This window comes from Ovis canadensis, chromosome 3, assembly GCF_042477335.2.
Source record: "Ovis canadensis isolate MfBH-ARS-UI-01 breed Bighorn chromosome 3, ARS-UI_OviCan_v2, whole genome shotgun sequence".
Lineage (NCBI taxonomy): Eukaryota > Metazoa > Chordata > Mammalia > Artiodactyla > Bovidae > Ovis > Ovis canadensis.
Genome location: NC_091247.1, coordinates 211,989,758 through 212,008,391, shown reverse-complemented (window position 1 = coordinate 212,008,391; position 18,634 = coordinate 211,989,758). Strand labels below are relative to the sequence as shown.

Here is an 18,634-nt window from a genome sequence, read left to right as displayed (position 1 = left end):
CAAATCAACACCTTTTAGAGGAGGTTTGTGTGTGGGTGACTACATACAACAGGGTTTCTGTTCTCAGGGGTCTTGGTTACCACAGGTTGAACCTCAGAGAGACAGACAGAGCCTTGTCCCCATCTCTGCTAGGCCAGGGAGACTCGCAGGCTGTGGAGCTTCATGCAGACTTTCTCCTGCTAGGAAGGGACCCAGCCTGGCAGACAGCCTGAGCAGAGGGCTGTCCTCTTAGATCCCCCGTTAGTCCACCAGGTCCCCATCAGGTGTTTGGCAGGTTGGAAAGGAGCCAAAGACCTTTCAACGGCAGGCATACTGTTTACAAGTGTTCTGACTTTCTTTTCTGCCTCAGCATCCTGAGAAATGAAACACAGGAAGTGGGGCCTAACATCTAGGGCGGAGCACGGAAGGTGGAGGGTGGTGGGGAGGGAGCATTATCTAGTACCATCCGCTCTATGGGCGTAATTTCCCACGCCCTGCATCCGGTGTCTCTCTTAGACCTTGGCAGACAGTTGTAACCTGAATGTGGGAGACAGCCGCGGATGGAGAGGGATGTGGTCACCCCACAGGGAAGCTAGAGGTGCCGGGAGAGGGTGGCTGTTGCAGCCCTGAGACGCCGCATCCCCCTGTTTGGCCACCTCTGGTCCAGAGCAAAGCCATAGTGAAAAAGAAACCGCTACCGAGAGGAGAAGAGAAAGAAGAAACTGCCTTCTTGGTCTCAAGTAGGTTGCACTCTCCAGGGCTGTCCCAATACGGGGTGAACATCTGGCCTGGTTGCGTGATTTGAAAAATATTTGACTTGATTTCTCCCCAGATGGCTGTGCACCTAAGCTTCCCTCTTCATAGGAGTTTGCACAACTTTAGTGGGTGACTGGGAGATTCCTTAGGGTGAGCTCTGTGGTCTAGGGATTAAGGGCTTTGAAAGGCTGAGAGGGGGCAGCAGGTGTTCTTAGGGACCTGGTTCAGTCTTTCCCCTTTTTATGTCTCTGTCTGCCTAGCTCCCATGATTGTATCTTAATTGAAAAGTTGAGATCCCTTTGGAGCTGGCCTGAATTATGCTCCTTTCCAGAAACACGAAGGTCCCAGTGTTCTTGGGGAAACTTGTCTTTCCGCTTTGACTGAAGAGCCTTAAGCTTCCCGGGACAGAATAAGGGTGTGTTAAAAAAAAAAAAAAAAGTTCCCTTCCTGGTGTCATGCAGGTTAAGTATGTCGCCATTTTCATAATGCATTGCTTTTAGTAACTGAAATTTCAGAAACAAAGACCTGATTGAGAATAAGAGGCATTTTTTTTGGCTGGATTGTTAGAGCCCCAGCTTGGAGACACAGATGCAGGAAGCTCTGAGTTGTGACTGACACACTTAAAAAAAAGGAGGAAGTTTATTTATTTTTCTAAATGAGAGAAGCCATGGGTTCATTACAGAACTTGTTTCTCAAGCATTAAAACTTCAGTTGATGAGAAGTGAAGTGTGTTAAGCAAGGACTTGTTCCATGAACACAGGAAAGGGAGGGAGGGAGATCTTTAGGGAGACAACAAGATTTCTCGGGTACCATGAGGCCACAGAAATCGGCAGGTGTTGCTCTGTCCTTTTTTATGGCACAATACAAAGATACAAAGAAGTTCTAGTCCTTGAATTCTGAAATTGGACCCATGCCTTCCAACTCCATTTTTGTATGCTGACCACTTCATTATAATTATAATGATCACTATTATAATTTCAATTTGTCATTGCTCTTAGCTCTGTCAGGTTTTCGGTGGTACTATAAACCGTGATCTTTTAAAATGTTCCTGTCTTCACTAGACACCAGAGAAGATAATAACCTTGCCTCAGCTATTCTGGAAAATCCATCCAGACCTCTCCCACACAAGACCCAGGTGCCTGCTTCATCCTCTTCATCAGAATTTGCAGAGCTTTTGTTTCTCAGCACCTACCATAGTAGTAACAATCTGCAGATATTTGGTGACTGGATAAGATGCAAAAAACTATGGAAAAAATGAGGCTGCCACTCTGACTAGATATATTACACAGCTGCTACAATAGATAACCTAAATTTTGTTGATAGCACAGTGTATATTTACTTAACACTCATGTAGCTGTGAAATATAGGTGTTTCTAGTTAGAACGCAGCTTTCTTCCACATGGAAATTCAGGGACATAAGTTTCTTTTATCTTGAGGCTGTGCTACCTCTAAGGTCTCCTTGTTGTTGTTGTTGTTGTTGTTGTTGTTTTCACGAACAGAGAAAGACAAAGGTTTTTGTGAAGACATATCTGAGCTTAGGTGACCTCAACCTGCAGGGACTTGAAATAGGACTTTGGTTTCTGGCCAGAGATTGAAGTCTGGCCAAGTGCTGAATCCTGGCCATTAGGATTCGTTTCCAGAAAATGAATTTCCACAGAGAAACAAAAACTAGTGAAACAAGTGAAGCATTTATTAGGAGGGAAAAGAGTACACGTGCATAGGCACACACTGGCAAGTCCAGAGCATCAGGTCCTTGTAGTTCGAATCACTTTTATGCGATTTTCTTCTGGGTTTCCTGTGGCCAAACATCTTGCTTTGGCTGATTCTGAGTCCGTATTTGGTATATATCAGTGTCTTCCCATGTGCGTACCCACATTTCTTAGCCAAGATGGGTTCTAGTGAAGAGGCCTGTGGACAGGTTGACATTACTCCCTTTTTGATCTACAAAGAGCCTTGCTGCAGGTGTATCCTTGGAAAGGTCCTCTGAACCTTGAGAATGAGAAAAGTACTATCTCATATCTGGGCAGGGCTCAGCTCCTCCTCCTCTTTATCTTGGGGTATCTATCCACAGGGGACAAAGTCCAGCTGTACAGCCCCAGGTCCATTTAGCTCCTGCCTCATGTACATTTCCGAAAGCACAAGAGATGACTCTACATATGGCCACCTGATGTGAAGAGTCCAGTCATTGGAAAAGACCCTGATTCTGGGAAAGATTGAAGGCAGGAGGAGAAGGGGATGACAGAGGATGAGATGGTTGGATGACATCACTGATTCAACAGACATGAGTTTGAGCAAGCTCCAGGAGATGGTGAAGGACAGGGAAACCTGGTGTGTTGCAGTCCACGGGGTCACAAAGAGTTGGACATGACTGAGTGACTGAACAACAAAAACATGTACATTTTTGGAAGGTCTGCACCCAGTGACATAGTGACTAGTTGCTAAGTCACGTCCAACTCTTTGTAACCTCGAGGACTGTAGCACACCAGGCTCCTCGGTCCTCCAGTTTCCTCCAGAGTTTGCTCAGATTCATGTTCATTGACTCAGTGATACTATCTGACCATCTGATCCTCTGGCACCCCTTTCCCCTTTTGCTTTCTGAAAAGACCCATCATTGGGGTCTTTTCCAATGAGTAAGTTCTTCACATCAGGTGGCCACAGTATTGTAGCTTCAGCAACAGTCCTTCCAATGAATGTTCAGGACTGATTTGCTTTAGAATTGACTGGTGTGATCTTCTTGCCATCCAAGGGACTCTCAAGAGTCTTATCCAACACCACAGTTTAAATGCATCAGTTCTTTGGTGCTCAGCTTTCTTTATAGTCCAACTCTCACATCCATACATGACTACTGGAAGAAACATAGCTTTGACTAGATGGACCTTTGTTGGCAAAGTAATGTCTCTGCTTTTTAATATGCTGTCTAGGTTGGTCATAGCTTTTCTTCCAAGGAGGAAGCATCTTTGAATTTCATGGCTGCAGTCACCATCTGCAATGATTTTGGAGGCCAAGAAAATAAAGACTGTCACTGATTCCATTGTTTCCCCATCTATTTGCCATGAAATAATGGGACTGGATGCCATAATCTTAGATTTTTGAGTGTTGAATTTTAAGCCAGCTTTTTCACTCACTTTCATCAAGAGGCTCTTTTGCAATGAGAGGTGGAGTCTAAACTGAGAGGTTACTAGTTTCCTTTTCAGCCAAATGTTAACAGAAGTTCCTTTCAATTCACATTTCCTGCTTTGCAACTACTGAGGAAAGATACCACCAAATCCCTTTTTTCAAACAGAAACATGACAACGACAGAGGTGTCTTTAAAAATCTTAGAGACAGACCCTACCTATAGAGCGAACATGGAGGAGAGGAGATCTGGTAAGGTAAAATTGATAAACTTTGGCAAAACAAAACAGGAGTTGGGGAGGGGAGTTCTTATACTACTGATCACTGACAGCATAGTAGCAATTGTGCTTCAGAGGTATCAGTACTTCACAGTTAACCTCCATAGCAGAAGAGATGTTTTGAGGGACTAGAGGTGGGTGAGAGGGCAGGTGTGTAATTGTTACGTTAGTTATTCTAGTACTGGATATGTTACTTAAATATTACTGCCCAGTGAATTATGTTATAGGAGGTTAAGAGAAAAATGGTCTGTGGCTTTTGTTTTCAATTAGTCTTCGTATTTTCTCCAGGTTGCTGGCTACTTGCATTCTGGCAACTCACATTATGATGTTAAATAACAGATGATTATATCCCAGAGTGATGGCAAACAGACACCAACAATTTTGTAATGCATAAACTAATAAAAGTTACCCATACCTCCTATATAGCACAGGGAACTCTGCTCAATATTATGTGACAACCTAAGTGAGAAAAGAATTTGAAAAAGAATAAACACATGTATATGTTAAAAAAAATTAACCATTATGCTGTAGTCTGTTTGAAACTAGTAATAATATATTTGGAATCTGTTATTTGTTAGACACAGAGCTGCAAAGACAAATTGTATTTAGACTCTGCCTGCAGGGCTTCATTACCTCAGGGACAGACAAATTAGTTACTACAATTTGATGTGATTTGTACTACAAGGTATTTAATAAAACCTAGGGAATTGGTGATGGCTTTACTTGTGAAGTGACTTTTGATCTGGGCTTTGAATGAGTCGTCACATTTTCTGGAAGAAATATGAGTAAAAGTCACAATTTTTTGTTAAAAAAAAAAAAACTAAACAAATATATATTTTCTTACCCTTGGGCACAAAACTGTCCTGAAAAATTTCCTTTTGGAATTAAGGGTAAATGTGATTTTCAGTGATATCATTAAGTGTTCCAGATGAAATCTATTGAGGCTCATTTATGTGTTCAAATGACTTTCCCTTTGTCTCTCCCTCTGGCTTTCTCCAGCTTTCCCAAGTGGTTCAGTAGGTAAAGAATCTTCCTACAATTGAGGAGATGCAGGTTTGATCACTGGTTGGGGAAGATCCTCTGGAGTAGGGCATGGCAACCCACCCCAGTATTCTTGCCTGGAGAATCCCATGGACAGTGGAGCCTGGCGGTCTATAGACCATGCGGTCACAAAGAGTCAGACATGACTGAAGTGACTGAGCATGCATGCACTGTCTCTCTCTTGCTTTATGTCTCTCTCTGTCTCATGGGCTCTGGTGTACTTCTGTGTTCTCTCTCTTGTTTTTCATTCTCTGGACTTTTGATTATAGCACATCTTCAGCTAAGCTTTATATCATCCTATTTAGAATACATTACCAAAGTAGTTTATATAATGTGTCTTACCAGAAATTTTCAGAAGTGATCATAAAAATGAAATGAGCATCTTTTAAACATAACCATTTTAGTTAAATTAAGAGATTTCCTGGTGGCTCAGATAGTATAGAGTCTGCCTGCATGTGGGAAACCTAAGTTTGATCCCTGGGTCAGGAAGATTCCCTGGAGAAGGAAATGGCAACCCACTCCAGTATTCTTGTCTGGAAAATCCCCTAGAAGAGGACACCAGTCTCTTCTGTTTATGAGAATCTAAAGGCAAGAATCCTGGAGTGGGTTGCCATGTCCTCCTCCAGGGGATCTTCTGGACCCAGCGATCAAACCTGGGTCTCTAATGTCTCCTGCATTGGCAGGTGGGTTCTTTACTACTAGTGCAACTTGGGAGCTGAGAATTAATTTCTTATTGTTCTCTAAAGAGACTTTGTTTGATAAAATCATGAATAATTATTGACTTTTAAAAAGTTACCTGCAAAAACTGAGACTATTGGTGTATAGATCCTTTGTAATTTAATTTCTGTTTTTTTAAATTTTAATCTTTGATAATTTAAAAGCAGATGTAGAGTTTGAAAGTAGGAATTGGACCTAAATCTATCCACCAGCAAATTCTTTAGCATTTTTAGTTTATATTAAATTTGATGATGAAGAGAAAGAACATAGCTTATGCATGTTTGCTCTTCAGTCCAGTAGAAAGGATACTTTTTATAGCTTTTACTGAACTTCTATTTTCTGCTCAAAATTTGCATTTCCTTCTTTCTTCTTCCATTCTCCCCTCTCTCTGAGCTTAACTTTTTATCTGGGACAATAGGATATTGTAGTTCCTGAAACACAAGGGCTCATGCTTAATGCTTAGTGAAAGCAAAAGTTCTTGCCAAATGTTGATGTCTTACTAGCTAAGCCACGTAGGTGAAACTACTTGAGCAGCGCAAAGGTGAAATCTATTTTCTTTTAAATTTAAACTGTCCCTGTAAGTTAAATAAGTTTTCTAGGACATGAAACTAAAAATTAAAACCAGTAGATCAGTAATTATGCTCCAATTAATATAAATAAATAAATTTAAAAAGCAAGCATCATTCGGTTCAGTTCAGTCACTCAGTCGTGTCCGACTTCTTTGCGACCCCATGAATCGCAGCACATCAGGCCTCCTTGTGCATCTCCAACTCCTGGAGTTGACCCAAACTCATGTGTATCGAGTCAGTGATGGCATCCAGCCATCTCATCATCTGTCGTCCCCTTCTCCTCCTGCCCCCAATCCCTCCCAGCATCAGGGTTTTTTCCAATGAGTCAACTCTTTGTATGAGGTGGCCAATGCATTGGAGTTTCAGCCTCAGCATCAGTCCTTCCAGTGAACACCCAGGAGTGGTCTCCTTTAGGATGGACTCGTTGGATGTCATATATTAATGCATATGTATGGAATCTAGAAAAATGGTACTGATGAATGCATTTACAGGGCAGGAATGGAGACCCAGGGGAAGGCGAGTAGGACAAACTGAGAGAGTAGCATGGACATATATACACTACCATCTGCAAAATGGATAGCTAGTGGGAAGCAAATTGAATATTCAAATTAGCTTATCTAATACTCACATATTAGAGTTTAAAAAGGATCCATTTATCCACTTCCAGTTCTTCTCTGACAATGTAAAATTTAATCCAATCCAAAACAGAATTTCTTCTTTGTTTATCAGATTTTGTATGAGTCTCTGTAAATGAAACAGAAGAAATGACTGAATATTGAATTTGTTTATCTGTTCCTGGTTTGCATTCTTATGCTCATCCTCTGAAACTATCACTTCTTCTATGAGGCCTTTCCTGACTCCCTGTTGGAGTTAATTAATCCTTATTTGTGATATTTCTATTTGTTCATTTATATATTAATATATACAAATGTTTATGTTTATATTGTTGTATTCGTTACATTATATTTATTTTGTTTTCATGTCTATTTAGTCTCTCAGATTGTGAACTTCTTGAAGTCAAAGTTGATATTTTCATCTGCATAGAACCCTTAAGGCTAAAGCACAAAGATCTTGATGTGGCTAGAAGTCAGTGCTAAGTTGTATTAAGGTATTTTAGTTAATTATTTACCAGTTCTTCCTTATCTTGAATAAGCAGCAGACTGGATTCTCTTGTGGAACAGTCAGCTAGACTGTCATTCCAAGGTTTGGAAGTTTCATGAAAATACAAGCATTTATCTCGGATTTGTTGCCAAGGCATTGAGCACATTAACGGAACTGATCTCTCTAAAGTAAGAAAGAAGGGGGATAATAAAGTAAGAAAGAGGAAGAAGAAATAAATGTAATGTTTCTAACCTGTCCCCACCCCACTAACACTAACGCATGCACTAGTCATCATAAATTCAGGAAAGACTTTGCTCATCACTGTGAGGACAAGTATGTATTTAGAATTTAATATAACTGTGAAGCTTTTGAGACCATTGTTCATTCTGCTACTAAGGTTTGAAAAATAGTGACCAGTTAAAACACTAACAGACAGAATAACTTGTTCAAGTCCACACAAGCAGTTGGTGATAGAGACAAAACTCTTTCTAGGATTCCTTAAATTTCTCACCTGTGCTCTTTCTACTCCATGGACAACAATATCAAAATCATCTAAAAAATACACTTGAAACAATATAACTTGAAAGCAAATAATAATTCATAAGTTTATGGCAAATACCATGGAGAAAAATTATAAAAAATTTCTGATGCTAAATTATATATTTGAATATCCAGTTCAACTCAGTTACTCAGTCTTGTCTGACTCTGTGAACCCATGGATTGAAGCATGGGGGTTCCTTGTCCATCATCAACTCCCAGAGCTAGTTCAAACTCATGTCCATCAAGTCGGTGATGCCATCCAACCATCTCAACCTCTGTCATCCCCTTCTCCTTCTGCCTTCAATCTTTCCCAGCATCAGGGTCTTACTTTGGTCAGGGCTCTGTGATGATCTAGAGGGGTGGGATGGGAGGGTGGGAGGAGGCTCAAGAGGGAGGGGATATATGTATATTATAGCTGATTCATGCTGTTGTATAGCAGAAACCAGCACAACATTGTAAAACAACTATCCTTCAATTAGAAATAAATTTTTTTAAAAAGTCATTCTTTTGGTATACACTTCTAGTTTTGACAAATACATATAGTTGTGTAGCCACATCACAATCATTATAAAGAACAGTTCCACCCGCACCCACACCTTTGTAAACATTGCTTTCCTCCTTTAATAAAAACTGATCTGTTATCTTTTCTTATACTCTTGCTTTAGAAGAATGTCGAGGGGGTCTGACTTTTTTCACTAAGCATCGTGCATTTGAAATTCATCCATATTGTACTGTGTTATCAATAGCGTAGTGTTAAGAAAGAGAGAGATTATTTACAAGGACTCCTGCAATAGGAAGAATGCTCTAAAAAAGGTTCTCATTTTATAAATAGGTCAAGAAGTGGGTTGGACACTTGTGGGGGAAGAGAGCATGAAGTGTAAAGAGTAGATGATATCCTGAAGTTGGCACTTCCCACTTTGTGCCGGGGACACGAACTCATGGTCACACATGAGCTATGATGCATCTCACTTCTCTTTTTAGAGCTGGTTTACATTTTCAGGCAAGCCAGAGTTTGGGAATTTTGAGGGGAGACTGAGCCACACTAAAATTTAGCAAGCCAAAGAAAAACAAGAAATGAGCAATTGTGAATATAAAGTCAAGTTTTTCTTTTCTCCTAGTATCAAATGGTATTTATTTGTCTTTCTATCAGCTGAAGGATATTTGAATTGTTGCCAGTTTTGGTGATGATGAATAAAAAGGTAAAGCGAAAGCCACTCAGTTGTGTCTGACTCTTTGTGACCCCATGGGCTATATAGTCCATTGAATTCTGCAGGCCAGAATCCTGGAGTGGGTAGCCTTTCCCTTCTCCAGGGGATCTTTCCAAGCCAGGGATCGAATTCAGGTCTCCCACATTTACAGGTGGATTCTTTACCAGCTGAACCACGAGGGAAGCCTGATAATGAATAAAGTTAATATAAATATTCAAGTCTAGGTTTTTGTGTAAATGGAAGTTTTCATTCCTCTTGCATAGATACCAAGGGATTCTTACATTGCTAGGGCATATGGTAAGGATATGTTCACCACACCTAACTGCCAAGCTGTTTTCCAAAGTGGCTATATAGTTATATTTCCAACAGTTCATGAGAATTCCATTTGTATCTTTTCTTCCCTGTCACTTAGTTTTGTTATTTTAACTTGCCACTTTGATGCACATATTGTGGCAGCTCACTGTATTTTCTGTTTCCCTAATGACTAATTATATTGGTTTCTTGATTGGTGGCAGCCAGCAGGGAAGTCACAGGAGCTGCCTAGGGCTGCTAGAGTCAGCAGTCACTGGGGTGAAAGGAGGCCTAGTTCCCAGAAGCCTGCTGGGGACCTGGTGTCACAGGACTCACTTGGGTCACTGGAGCTGGTAGGCACCTGAGAGAGGGGGGCCTTGGTTGGTGAGTCTGCAGGGAGTCACACAGGGCTGCAGGAGTCAGACGGCTGGGAAAGGCAGATCTGGGATGTGTAGTGAAGGCAGGTGCTGTCTTCCTCCCCTTTTCCCACGGGGAATGGGTCTCTCTCTGTGCTGGACTGCCCAGTCCTGAGGGAAGAGTTTCGGGGGCTTGGTCCCCAGGAGTTCACTAGGAGCCAGTGTCACAGGAGCCCCACCTGGAGCTGCTGGAGTTGGCAGGTGCATGGGGAAGACAGGAGCCTGGAGCCCACAGGAAGCTCTGGGTGGAAGCTGTTGAAGGCTGCATTATCTGCCTGGAATTGCTAGAGTACACAGGAGCTGGGATGAGGCAGGGGGCGGGTGTACCTGGCTCTGGGGAAGGTATTTTAATGTGCAGATAATTTTCAAATTGATATTTCTACTGGGAGGAGAGTGGATGTGACTTCTTGAAACATTTTCACTTCTTTCTAATCTCTTTGCCTTTTTAACTTTTGCCTTATTTACTTTTCTTGCCTTATTGGTACTCATAGAAACCCTAGTAAAACGTTAAATTGGATTGGTGAGAACAGGCATCCTTGCCTTGTTCCTGACCTTTGGAGGAAGGCCTTCACTTTTTCACCATTAAGTATCATGTTAGCTGCACTATTTCTATGAAAGAGAAAGTTCAGTTCATAATTTGTTGGGCTTTGTTATTTTGTATGACTGTTACATTTTTCCATATTTTATGTCATACTTACCGACATGGTCATATCCATTTCTCTTCTCTTATTCTGTTAATATGATGAATTATAGTGATTAATTTTCTAATGCTCTTCTCAGAACTTCTATTTGTTATTTAAGGAGGTAAATCTGGATTGTTTATATGTTTCATTTTCATTCTGATTTCTGCTCTTTTCATTTCTTACTCTCTTATTAGCTCTCCAGGGGAAAAAGCTTCAGTTTCTCTTCTCTCTAGTCGCTTTTGGGCTGTGCTCATCTCTCCTGGACATGGACCTTTCGTGAGAGAGTTTGGCAATAGGGGAGGTGAGGTACAGTGGACTTTGCATGTTGATTCTGTGATAAATTTAAGTTTTTCTTTCTAATACCTCCGTGAGATTGAGATTATGACATTTGTATTTACAGGTAAAGATCTCCGAAAGAAATGCCCAGCAATTGGCTCTCCTGTTACACCTGCCAAGCTTTGCTGCTACATCCTGATTATCTTTATCCTTGTGGCTCTAAATGTGGTGACACTTTCCACTCTTGTGGCAGGTGAGTTACCTGTTCTCCAAACCGTACCATGTTCTTTGCACATTCACATTGTCAATAAATATTTATTGAGCTCCACTATGTGCCAGGGTGTGTGAAATGCTTGAGGTGTATCAGTGAACAAAACACTCCTATTCTATTAATAGTAGGAAGATGCAGATGTTATAATATAGGGTAACATATTGAGTTGAATGTAAGTGTCCAGGGCAAGCCTCCTTGAGAAAACGACTTTTCAGCAAACTTGAAGGAGATGAAGAAGCCATTGGGTTTGTGGGGAAAGCATTCCAGATGGCAGTAGAATGAAAGGAGGAATCTCCTGGTAGGTTTGAGGAACAGCATGGAGGCTTCTACAGCTGAAGCAAGGTAAGAATGAGGAAGAGTAATGGGCTGAGGATCAGGGAGCTCACAGCCTAATGAGTCAGGTAAAAACTGTGGCTTTTAATCTGAGTGCAGTAGGGGGTATCAGGAAGAGGGAAATTATAGGAGAGAAATGCCATGATCTGAATTCCATTGTAGAATAATATTTTGACTGCTACATTGAGAATCATGTACTGTGTATATTTATTAACATAATAGTTTTCATGGAACATTCTATTCTAAGGCAAATCCTCAATATAATAAAATCACTTGGGAAAAGCAACTGCCGCTAGTTTGTACTCAGCAAGTGATCACAGATCTCAATATTCCATTTCCCCAGAAACTGAAAAGAGTTGTTGTTTTGGCAAGCAGTGAAGTGAAGTGCAAACACATTTCCAAGTATTGAGTTTAACAGTTGGTGTTTTATAAATGACTAAGGCTGATAACATTCTAAGAGGCATTAGAAATGCACTTGAGAATATGTTCCTGGAAGTAAAATGAGAGAAAATTATGTAATTGATGGTGCCAAAATACATAAAAAGGAAAACTGTTCATTTGGAAAAAACAGACAAATTTGGGCTTGGAAAACATTTCTAAGAGTCTGTCTACCTATAGAAAATAGGCCCTGTTCAGATTTTGAGAAGAGCAAAAGATTATTAGCCAAGGCCATGAAAGTACAAGAGTCTAGTTGTTCTTTAGCATGCTCTTCTTCAAACCCCTCATTTTGGAATTCAGTTATACTGTACCTACATATACATGTACACACATGTATATTTGCATATATTAATACATACATATGTAAAAAAAGACTGACCTCAGGATGGTAAGTGGAAAAATAGATAAAATGGAAGGGAAAATTTATTTGTTATGCTTCACTGTGTCTGTCCAACTTTTAGTGAGAAGCAGAGCAACAGACTTACAAGTTCTGCTTGCCGCCTGCCCAGAAGGGTGGATTGGATTTGGGAGTAAGTGTTTTTATTTTTCTGAAGACTCAGAAAATTGGACATTCAGTCAGACATCCTGTACTTCAGTGGGAGCTGTTCTTGCTCAGTTTGAAACGGAGGAGGAGTTGGTAAGGAATATTTTTGGATCATGTTCTTTGTTAAATACTTAGCCCCTGAGAAGGATATAGGCTGCACAGGGTGACAGCTGAAAGAAGAGGAAGGCTCCCATTCCAGGCAGACTTACGGGCTTGGAGTGCATATTAGTGCCTGATATTTCTTGGGTATGTTCTCTGCCTGGAACTCTGTGAGTCAATTTGGACACACTCTCTCATGTAATCCTCATAGTTAACCTTCAAATTAGATATATTCTTACCATTGTAAAAAAGAAGTATGGTGATCATGTAATTTATCATCCAAGTTGGGACATTTTGGGGAGTGAAAGTGACAATATTATGTTGGAACCACAGGCATAACCTGGGACTTTACCAGTCAAATTGAGATGTGTGATCACTTTAATGTAATTTAGGGTCAGAGACATTTGAGTGATTTAAGCTGAGAACTGGGGACTAGTCTTCTCCCTTCAATGTCTAAGCTTCTCAACCTTACCAGGCTGTCATCCAAAGAGAGAAGGCTGGGGGAAGAGGACTCAAGGGTAAAATGAAGGAGACATGTGTTTTTGCTTTCTGTGTTTTATAATAGAACTTCCTGCAAAGATACAAAGGCCCTTTTGACCATTGGATTGGCCTTATCGGAGAACCATCACATCATGCTTGGAAGTGGACAGACAACTCTAAACTTGATGCCTCGTAAGTTTTTAGGCTGCCTTCTATTGTAGGAATATGTAGTTATGGGTGTGAGTTGTACTTATGGGAATGTAAATTTAATATCATGGAAGGTTTCAGGTGTAAGAAATAGAAATCCTTTGTATGCTCTTCTGTTTATTAGCAGTGCCTTTGGGAAAAGTTTGCATATCATGTTTTCAATTGAAATCTTTAGCATGAGGATGACATTAGACATAGTTCTGCATTCACTCACTGACTTAAGCTGTGCTGAAATCCATATTTAGAATGTAGAGAGAACAGCTGAGGCACTCCAGGGTCCTACAGTCTTGGAAAGCCAGGGAAGAATTGGTATCTGCAGACCCTCAGTCCACTCTGCCAGCTGCTATGTTTATTACTAAAAGGAAGGTTGTCAGGGACCCAGAGGGAATCCCTCCTGTGATAATTTATCCCTGGAAGAAACTTAGTAACACACCTTTGGTTCTGAACACTTCAGTGAAGAGATCTTCACTGTAACCATTACACTGGGACAGACAGAATGAAAAAGGGCAATTGCTTCCCTCAATCAAAGCCAAGCCTGTTTAAGAATTTACTAGTAAGTACATAATTTTATTTTCACACAGGTATAGAACAGGTCAGAAGAACAATGAAAATCATCTTCATTGAAGGCCAATGAAAATAATCAATAATGAACAAAAATAAAATAATAGGGAAGAGTTTTATATGAGCCAAGCTGAGGACTAGGCTGGAAGGCCACCTCCCAGATCACTCTGAGAAACTGCTTCAGAGAAACAGGGTTTCTAGCCCAGTTTTATATTTTATCAGAAGAGAGAACATTAAACAAGTCAGGATCACATTCCTTCAAGATTTCAAATGAAAAAAATTGACCAGCATATACAAGCGGGTCAGTATGGCCTTGGCACCTGGGAAGGGAGTCTTATCACTGAAGGAGGACCAGCACTAGTGTCCCCAGAAGAGAGACATTTAATCTTTATTTTTAACATGGACACTTTTTTACTTCTGGTCAATGTGCACTTTTCTTTAGTCGTTAAAGCAAAACTACAATATATGTTTGATAGGCCACAAACAGGGTATTATAGATGGCCTAAAATTCAAGTTAACTCATGTATAAGCCAGAATGACTTCCCTATATTTCAACATATGAAATTTTTTTTAAATCTCCACCATGGCAGCAGTTCACTTGGCCACAACAGCGAGCACTAAATTACTAGTCAATAGAATAACTGGATTTGGGATGGGCGATGATCAGTTCAGTTCAGTCGCTCAGTCGTGTCCGACTCTTTGTGACCCCATGAATCACAGCACGTCAGGCCTACCTGTCCATCACCAACTCCTGGAGTTCACTCAGACTCACGTCCATCGAGTCTGTGATGTCATCCAGCCATCTCATCCTGGGTCGTCCACTTCTCCTCCTGGCCCCAATCCCTCCCAGCACCAGAGTTTTTTCCAATGAGTCAACTCTTCGTGTGAGTTGGCCAAAGTACTGGAGCTTCAGGTTTAGCATCATTCCTTCCAAAGAAATCCCAGGGCTGATCTCCTTCCGAATGGACTGGTTGGATCTCCCTGCAGTCCGAGGGACTCTCAAGAGTTCTCTCCAATACCACAGTTCAAAAGCATCAATTCTTCGGTGCTCAGCCTTCTTCACAGTCCAACTCTCACATTCATACATGACCACAGGAAAAACCATAGCCTTGACTAGATGGACCTTAGTTGGCAAAGTAATGTCTCTGCTCTTGAATATACTGCCTAGGTTGGTCATAACTTTTCTTCTAAGGAGTAAGCATCCTTTAATTTCTTCTGATATTCAAGTAGGGAGTTTGAGAATATAAGGGGAATTAAGTATAAAAATGATGTATATGTACTAAGAAGCCATATGAAGACAGATTTTCACATTTCTCTGGTTCACATTAAAAATACCTGGAGTGGGGGTGTGGAAGAATATGAGGAAGAAAGAATGCAGATGTCCAACCTATGCTTTTTAAAATTTTTGTGTTTGGTTTTAGGTTTGTCGTCAGAGGAAATGGGGAATATGCCTTCCTGAATAACTTTGGAATTACTGCTAGTATCAACAGAGCTATACAGAGAAGATGGATTTGCAGCAAGACAAACAGTAATGTCTCCATACCCTTACATACTTCAAGGCCTTTTTAGGGAATTTCACACACCATTTCCAAGAGATGCATTATAGATTGCTATATACAGTTGCCACTGTATTGCCTCATCTGCCAAAAATTTATCATCAAAATTCATTTATAATATTTGCTAACAGTTAAGAAGTAAGCTATTCTAAAAAAAAAAGAAAAAGAAAAAGAAAAAGAAATAAGCTATTCTTGAATGATATAGGGATTTGGAAGAGCATAATTCTAAGTGTCAGACTTTATTTTGGGGGGCTCCAAAATCACTGCAGATGGTGATTGCAGCCATGAAATTAAAAGACGCTTACTCCTTGGAAAGAAAGTTATGACCAACCTAGGTAGCATGTTAAAAAGCAGAGTTTGCCAACAAAGGTCCGTCTAGTTAAGGCTGTGGTTTTTCCAGTGGTCATGTATGGATGTGAGAGTTGGACTGTGAAGAAAGCTGAACGCCAAAGAATTGATGCTTTTGAACTGTGGTGTTGGAGAAGACTCCTAAGAGTCACTTGGACTGCAAGGAGATCCAACCAATCCATTCTAAAGGAGATCAGTCCTGGTGTTTATTGGAAGGACTGATGCTAAAGCTGAAACTCCAATACTTTGGCCACCTCATGCGAAGAGTTGACTCATTGGAAAAGCCTCTGGTGCTGTGAGGAACTGGGGACAGGAAGAGAAGGGGACGACAGAGGATGATATGGCTGGATGGCATCACCGACTCTATGGACATGAGTCTGAGTGAACTCTGGGGGTTGGTGATGGACAGCGAGATCTAGCATACTGTGATTCATGGGGTCGCAAAGAGTTGGACACAACAGAGCAACTGAAGTGAACTGAACTGAACTGAATTCTAAGTGTTAAATATTGTATATGCTAAGTTACTTCAGTTGTGTCTGACTCTTTGTGACCCTATGGGCAGTAGCCCATCAGGCTCTTCTGTCCATGGGATTCTCCAGGCAAGAACTCTAGAGTAGGTTCCATGTCCTCCTCCAGGGGTTGAAAAATATGAGTTGATACTAATATTTGAACCTCATAACTGTGAATGGATAGAGAAGCCTGACATGCTGCTGTCCATGGGGTCACAAAAATTTGGACATGACTTAGTGACTGAACAACAAAATATGAATGAATTCCTCTTTTGTTAGACAGACAGCACTTTTCTTTGCACAAATGGGACTATAAAAATGACTATGATAGCTGAAGCCATGCAAAATGATAATGAGAAATTTATAACTGACCAACGTAGATAGCATGTTGAAAAGCAGAGACATTACTTTGCCAACTAAGGTCCGTCTAGTCAAGGCTATGGTTTTTCCTGTGGTCATGTATGGATGTGAGAGTTGGACTGTGAAGAAGGCTGAGCACTGAAGAATTGATATTTTTGAACTGTGGGGTTGGAGAAGACTCTTGAGAGTCCCTTGGACTGCAAGGAGATCCAACCAGTCCATTCTGAAGGAGATCAGCCCTGGGATTTCTTTGGAAGGAATGATGCTAAAGCTGAAACTCCAGTACTTTGGCCACCTCATGTGAAGAGTTGACTCATTGGAAATGGCTCTGATGCTGGGAGGGATTGGGGGCAGGAGGAGAAGGGGACGACAGGATGAGATGGCTGGGTGGCATCACTGACTTGATGGACGTGAGTCTGAGTGAACTCCGGAAGTTGGTGATGGACAGGGAGGCCTGGCGTACTGCGATTCATGGTGTCGCAGAGAGTCGGACACGACTGAGCGACTGAAATGAGTTGCTTCTGCTGCTAAGTCACTTCAGTCGTGTCCGACTCTGTGTGACCCCATAGACAGCAGCCCACTAGGCTCCTCTGTCCCTTGGATTCTCCAGGCAAGAATACTGGAGTGGGTTGCCATTTCATTCAAAATTCTCTTACTATCATTTACAAATATATAGGGAAATTTTCAAGAGCACTGAGACTAAGGACTCCCTGGTGGTCCAGTGGCTAAGACTCCATGTTCCCAATTCAAGGGGTCTGGGTTTGACCCCTGGCCAGGGAACTAGCTCCCACGTGCCACAACTAGAAGATCCCATGTGCTGCAACTAAAGATTCCCACATACTGTACAACAAAGTGAATTAGCTGTACAGCAAATGGAATCTTTAGTTGCGGCATGTGGGATTATACTCCAATGGCGGTGGGGGGGGGGGGAACTTTACCACCAAAAGCAAAAAAAATAAAAAAATATCACAGAAATTGGCAAAAAAAAAAAAAAAGATTCCACATGTTGCAAGGAAAATTGGAGATCCCACATGCCATGACTAACATGTGATGCAGCCAAATAAATTTTTTAAAAATTACCAAGACTGGAACACATGTATACCTGTGGCAGATTCATGTTGATGTATGGTAAAACCAATACAATATTGTAAAGTAATTAACCTCCAATTAAAATAAATAAATTTATATTAAAAAATTGCCAAGACTAACATTTCTTTTATATTTTGTATTTTAAAACAGTAGTATTAGAAACACTGAAAAAAAAAAAGCTTTTTACACTTATTCTCAGTGTTCATGCTTTTACATGTTTTACAGTGTGCTAAATAAATGTATATAAATATCAATGTTTTATTTTTTACTAGATTTAAAACATCCTGCTTTTATCCCACTTAAATCACGAATAGTTAAATACTTCTACTAATGAAGGCTGTGATACCCAAATCTCAGAACTGTTACATATTATTGAGTTTTAAGAAACAAAATATTTTAAATTTTACAGCATTAGCTACACTGTACTGATGAGTCCCAAAAAGGATGAAATAGCAATTTATAATGCATTCTCTCTTTCTGTGTTATTGGGTTGGCCAAAAAGTTTGTTCCAGTTTTTCCATAAGATTTTATGGAATGGAAAAACCAGAATGAACTTTTTGGTCAATCCAATACTTCCATTTCTCCCATCTCACTTGTATATTTCTTGGTTTCTTCTTTTGTAAAATTTTTGATTTACAGCTATACTCTAATAAAAATTGTTAATTTCAGGTATACAGCAGAGTTAATTAGCTATGCACGTATACATGTGCACTCTTTTATAGACTATTTCCCCTATAGGAATTCACAGAGTATAGGGTAATGTTCCCTGTGCAATATAGTACATCCTTACCAATCATCTCTTTTGTAGAGAGTTGTGTGTATACGTCAGTCTCAATCTCCCAATTTATCCCTTTCCACTCCTTTACCACC

General features: G+C 40.5%; 1 protein-coding gene across 6 annotated transcripts in view; it reads left to right on the top strand.

Moving 5' to 3' along the window:
• Positions 1–347: 347 nt before the first annotated feature.
• Positions 348–18,634, top strand: part of LOC138437835 (C-type lectin domain family 2 member D11-like) — a 57,282-nt gene continuing 38,995 nt past the window's right edge. For 5 of the 6 annotated variants that reach the window (XR_011256182.1, XR_011256183.1, XM_069585795.1 and 2 more), the window contains exons 1-5: positions 391–719; positions 11,094–11,222; positions 12,473–12,648; positions 13,220–13,326; positions 15,324–15,430. Coding sequence is in view for 4 of the 6 variants with exons in the window: in XM_069585795.1 (XP_069441896.1) it covers positions 521–719; positions 11,094–11,222; positions 12,473–12,648; positions 13,220–13,326; positions 15,324–15,430 (718 nt within the window). In the remaining 2 variants the exon portion in view is untranslated. Of the gene's footprint in view, positions 720–11,093; positions 11,223–12,472; positions 12,649–13,219; positions 13,327–15,323; positions 17,716–18,634 lie in introns of those variants that run through there. The other variant, XM_069585792.1, reaches the window with a different exon arrangement.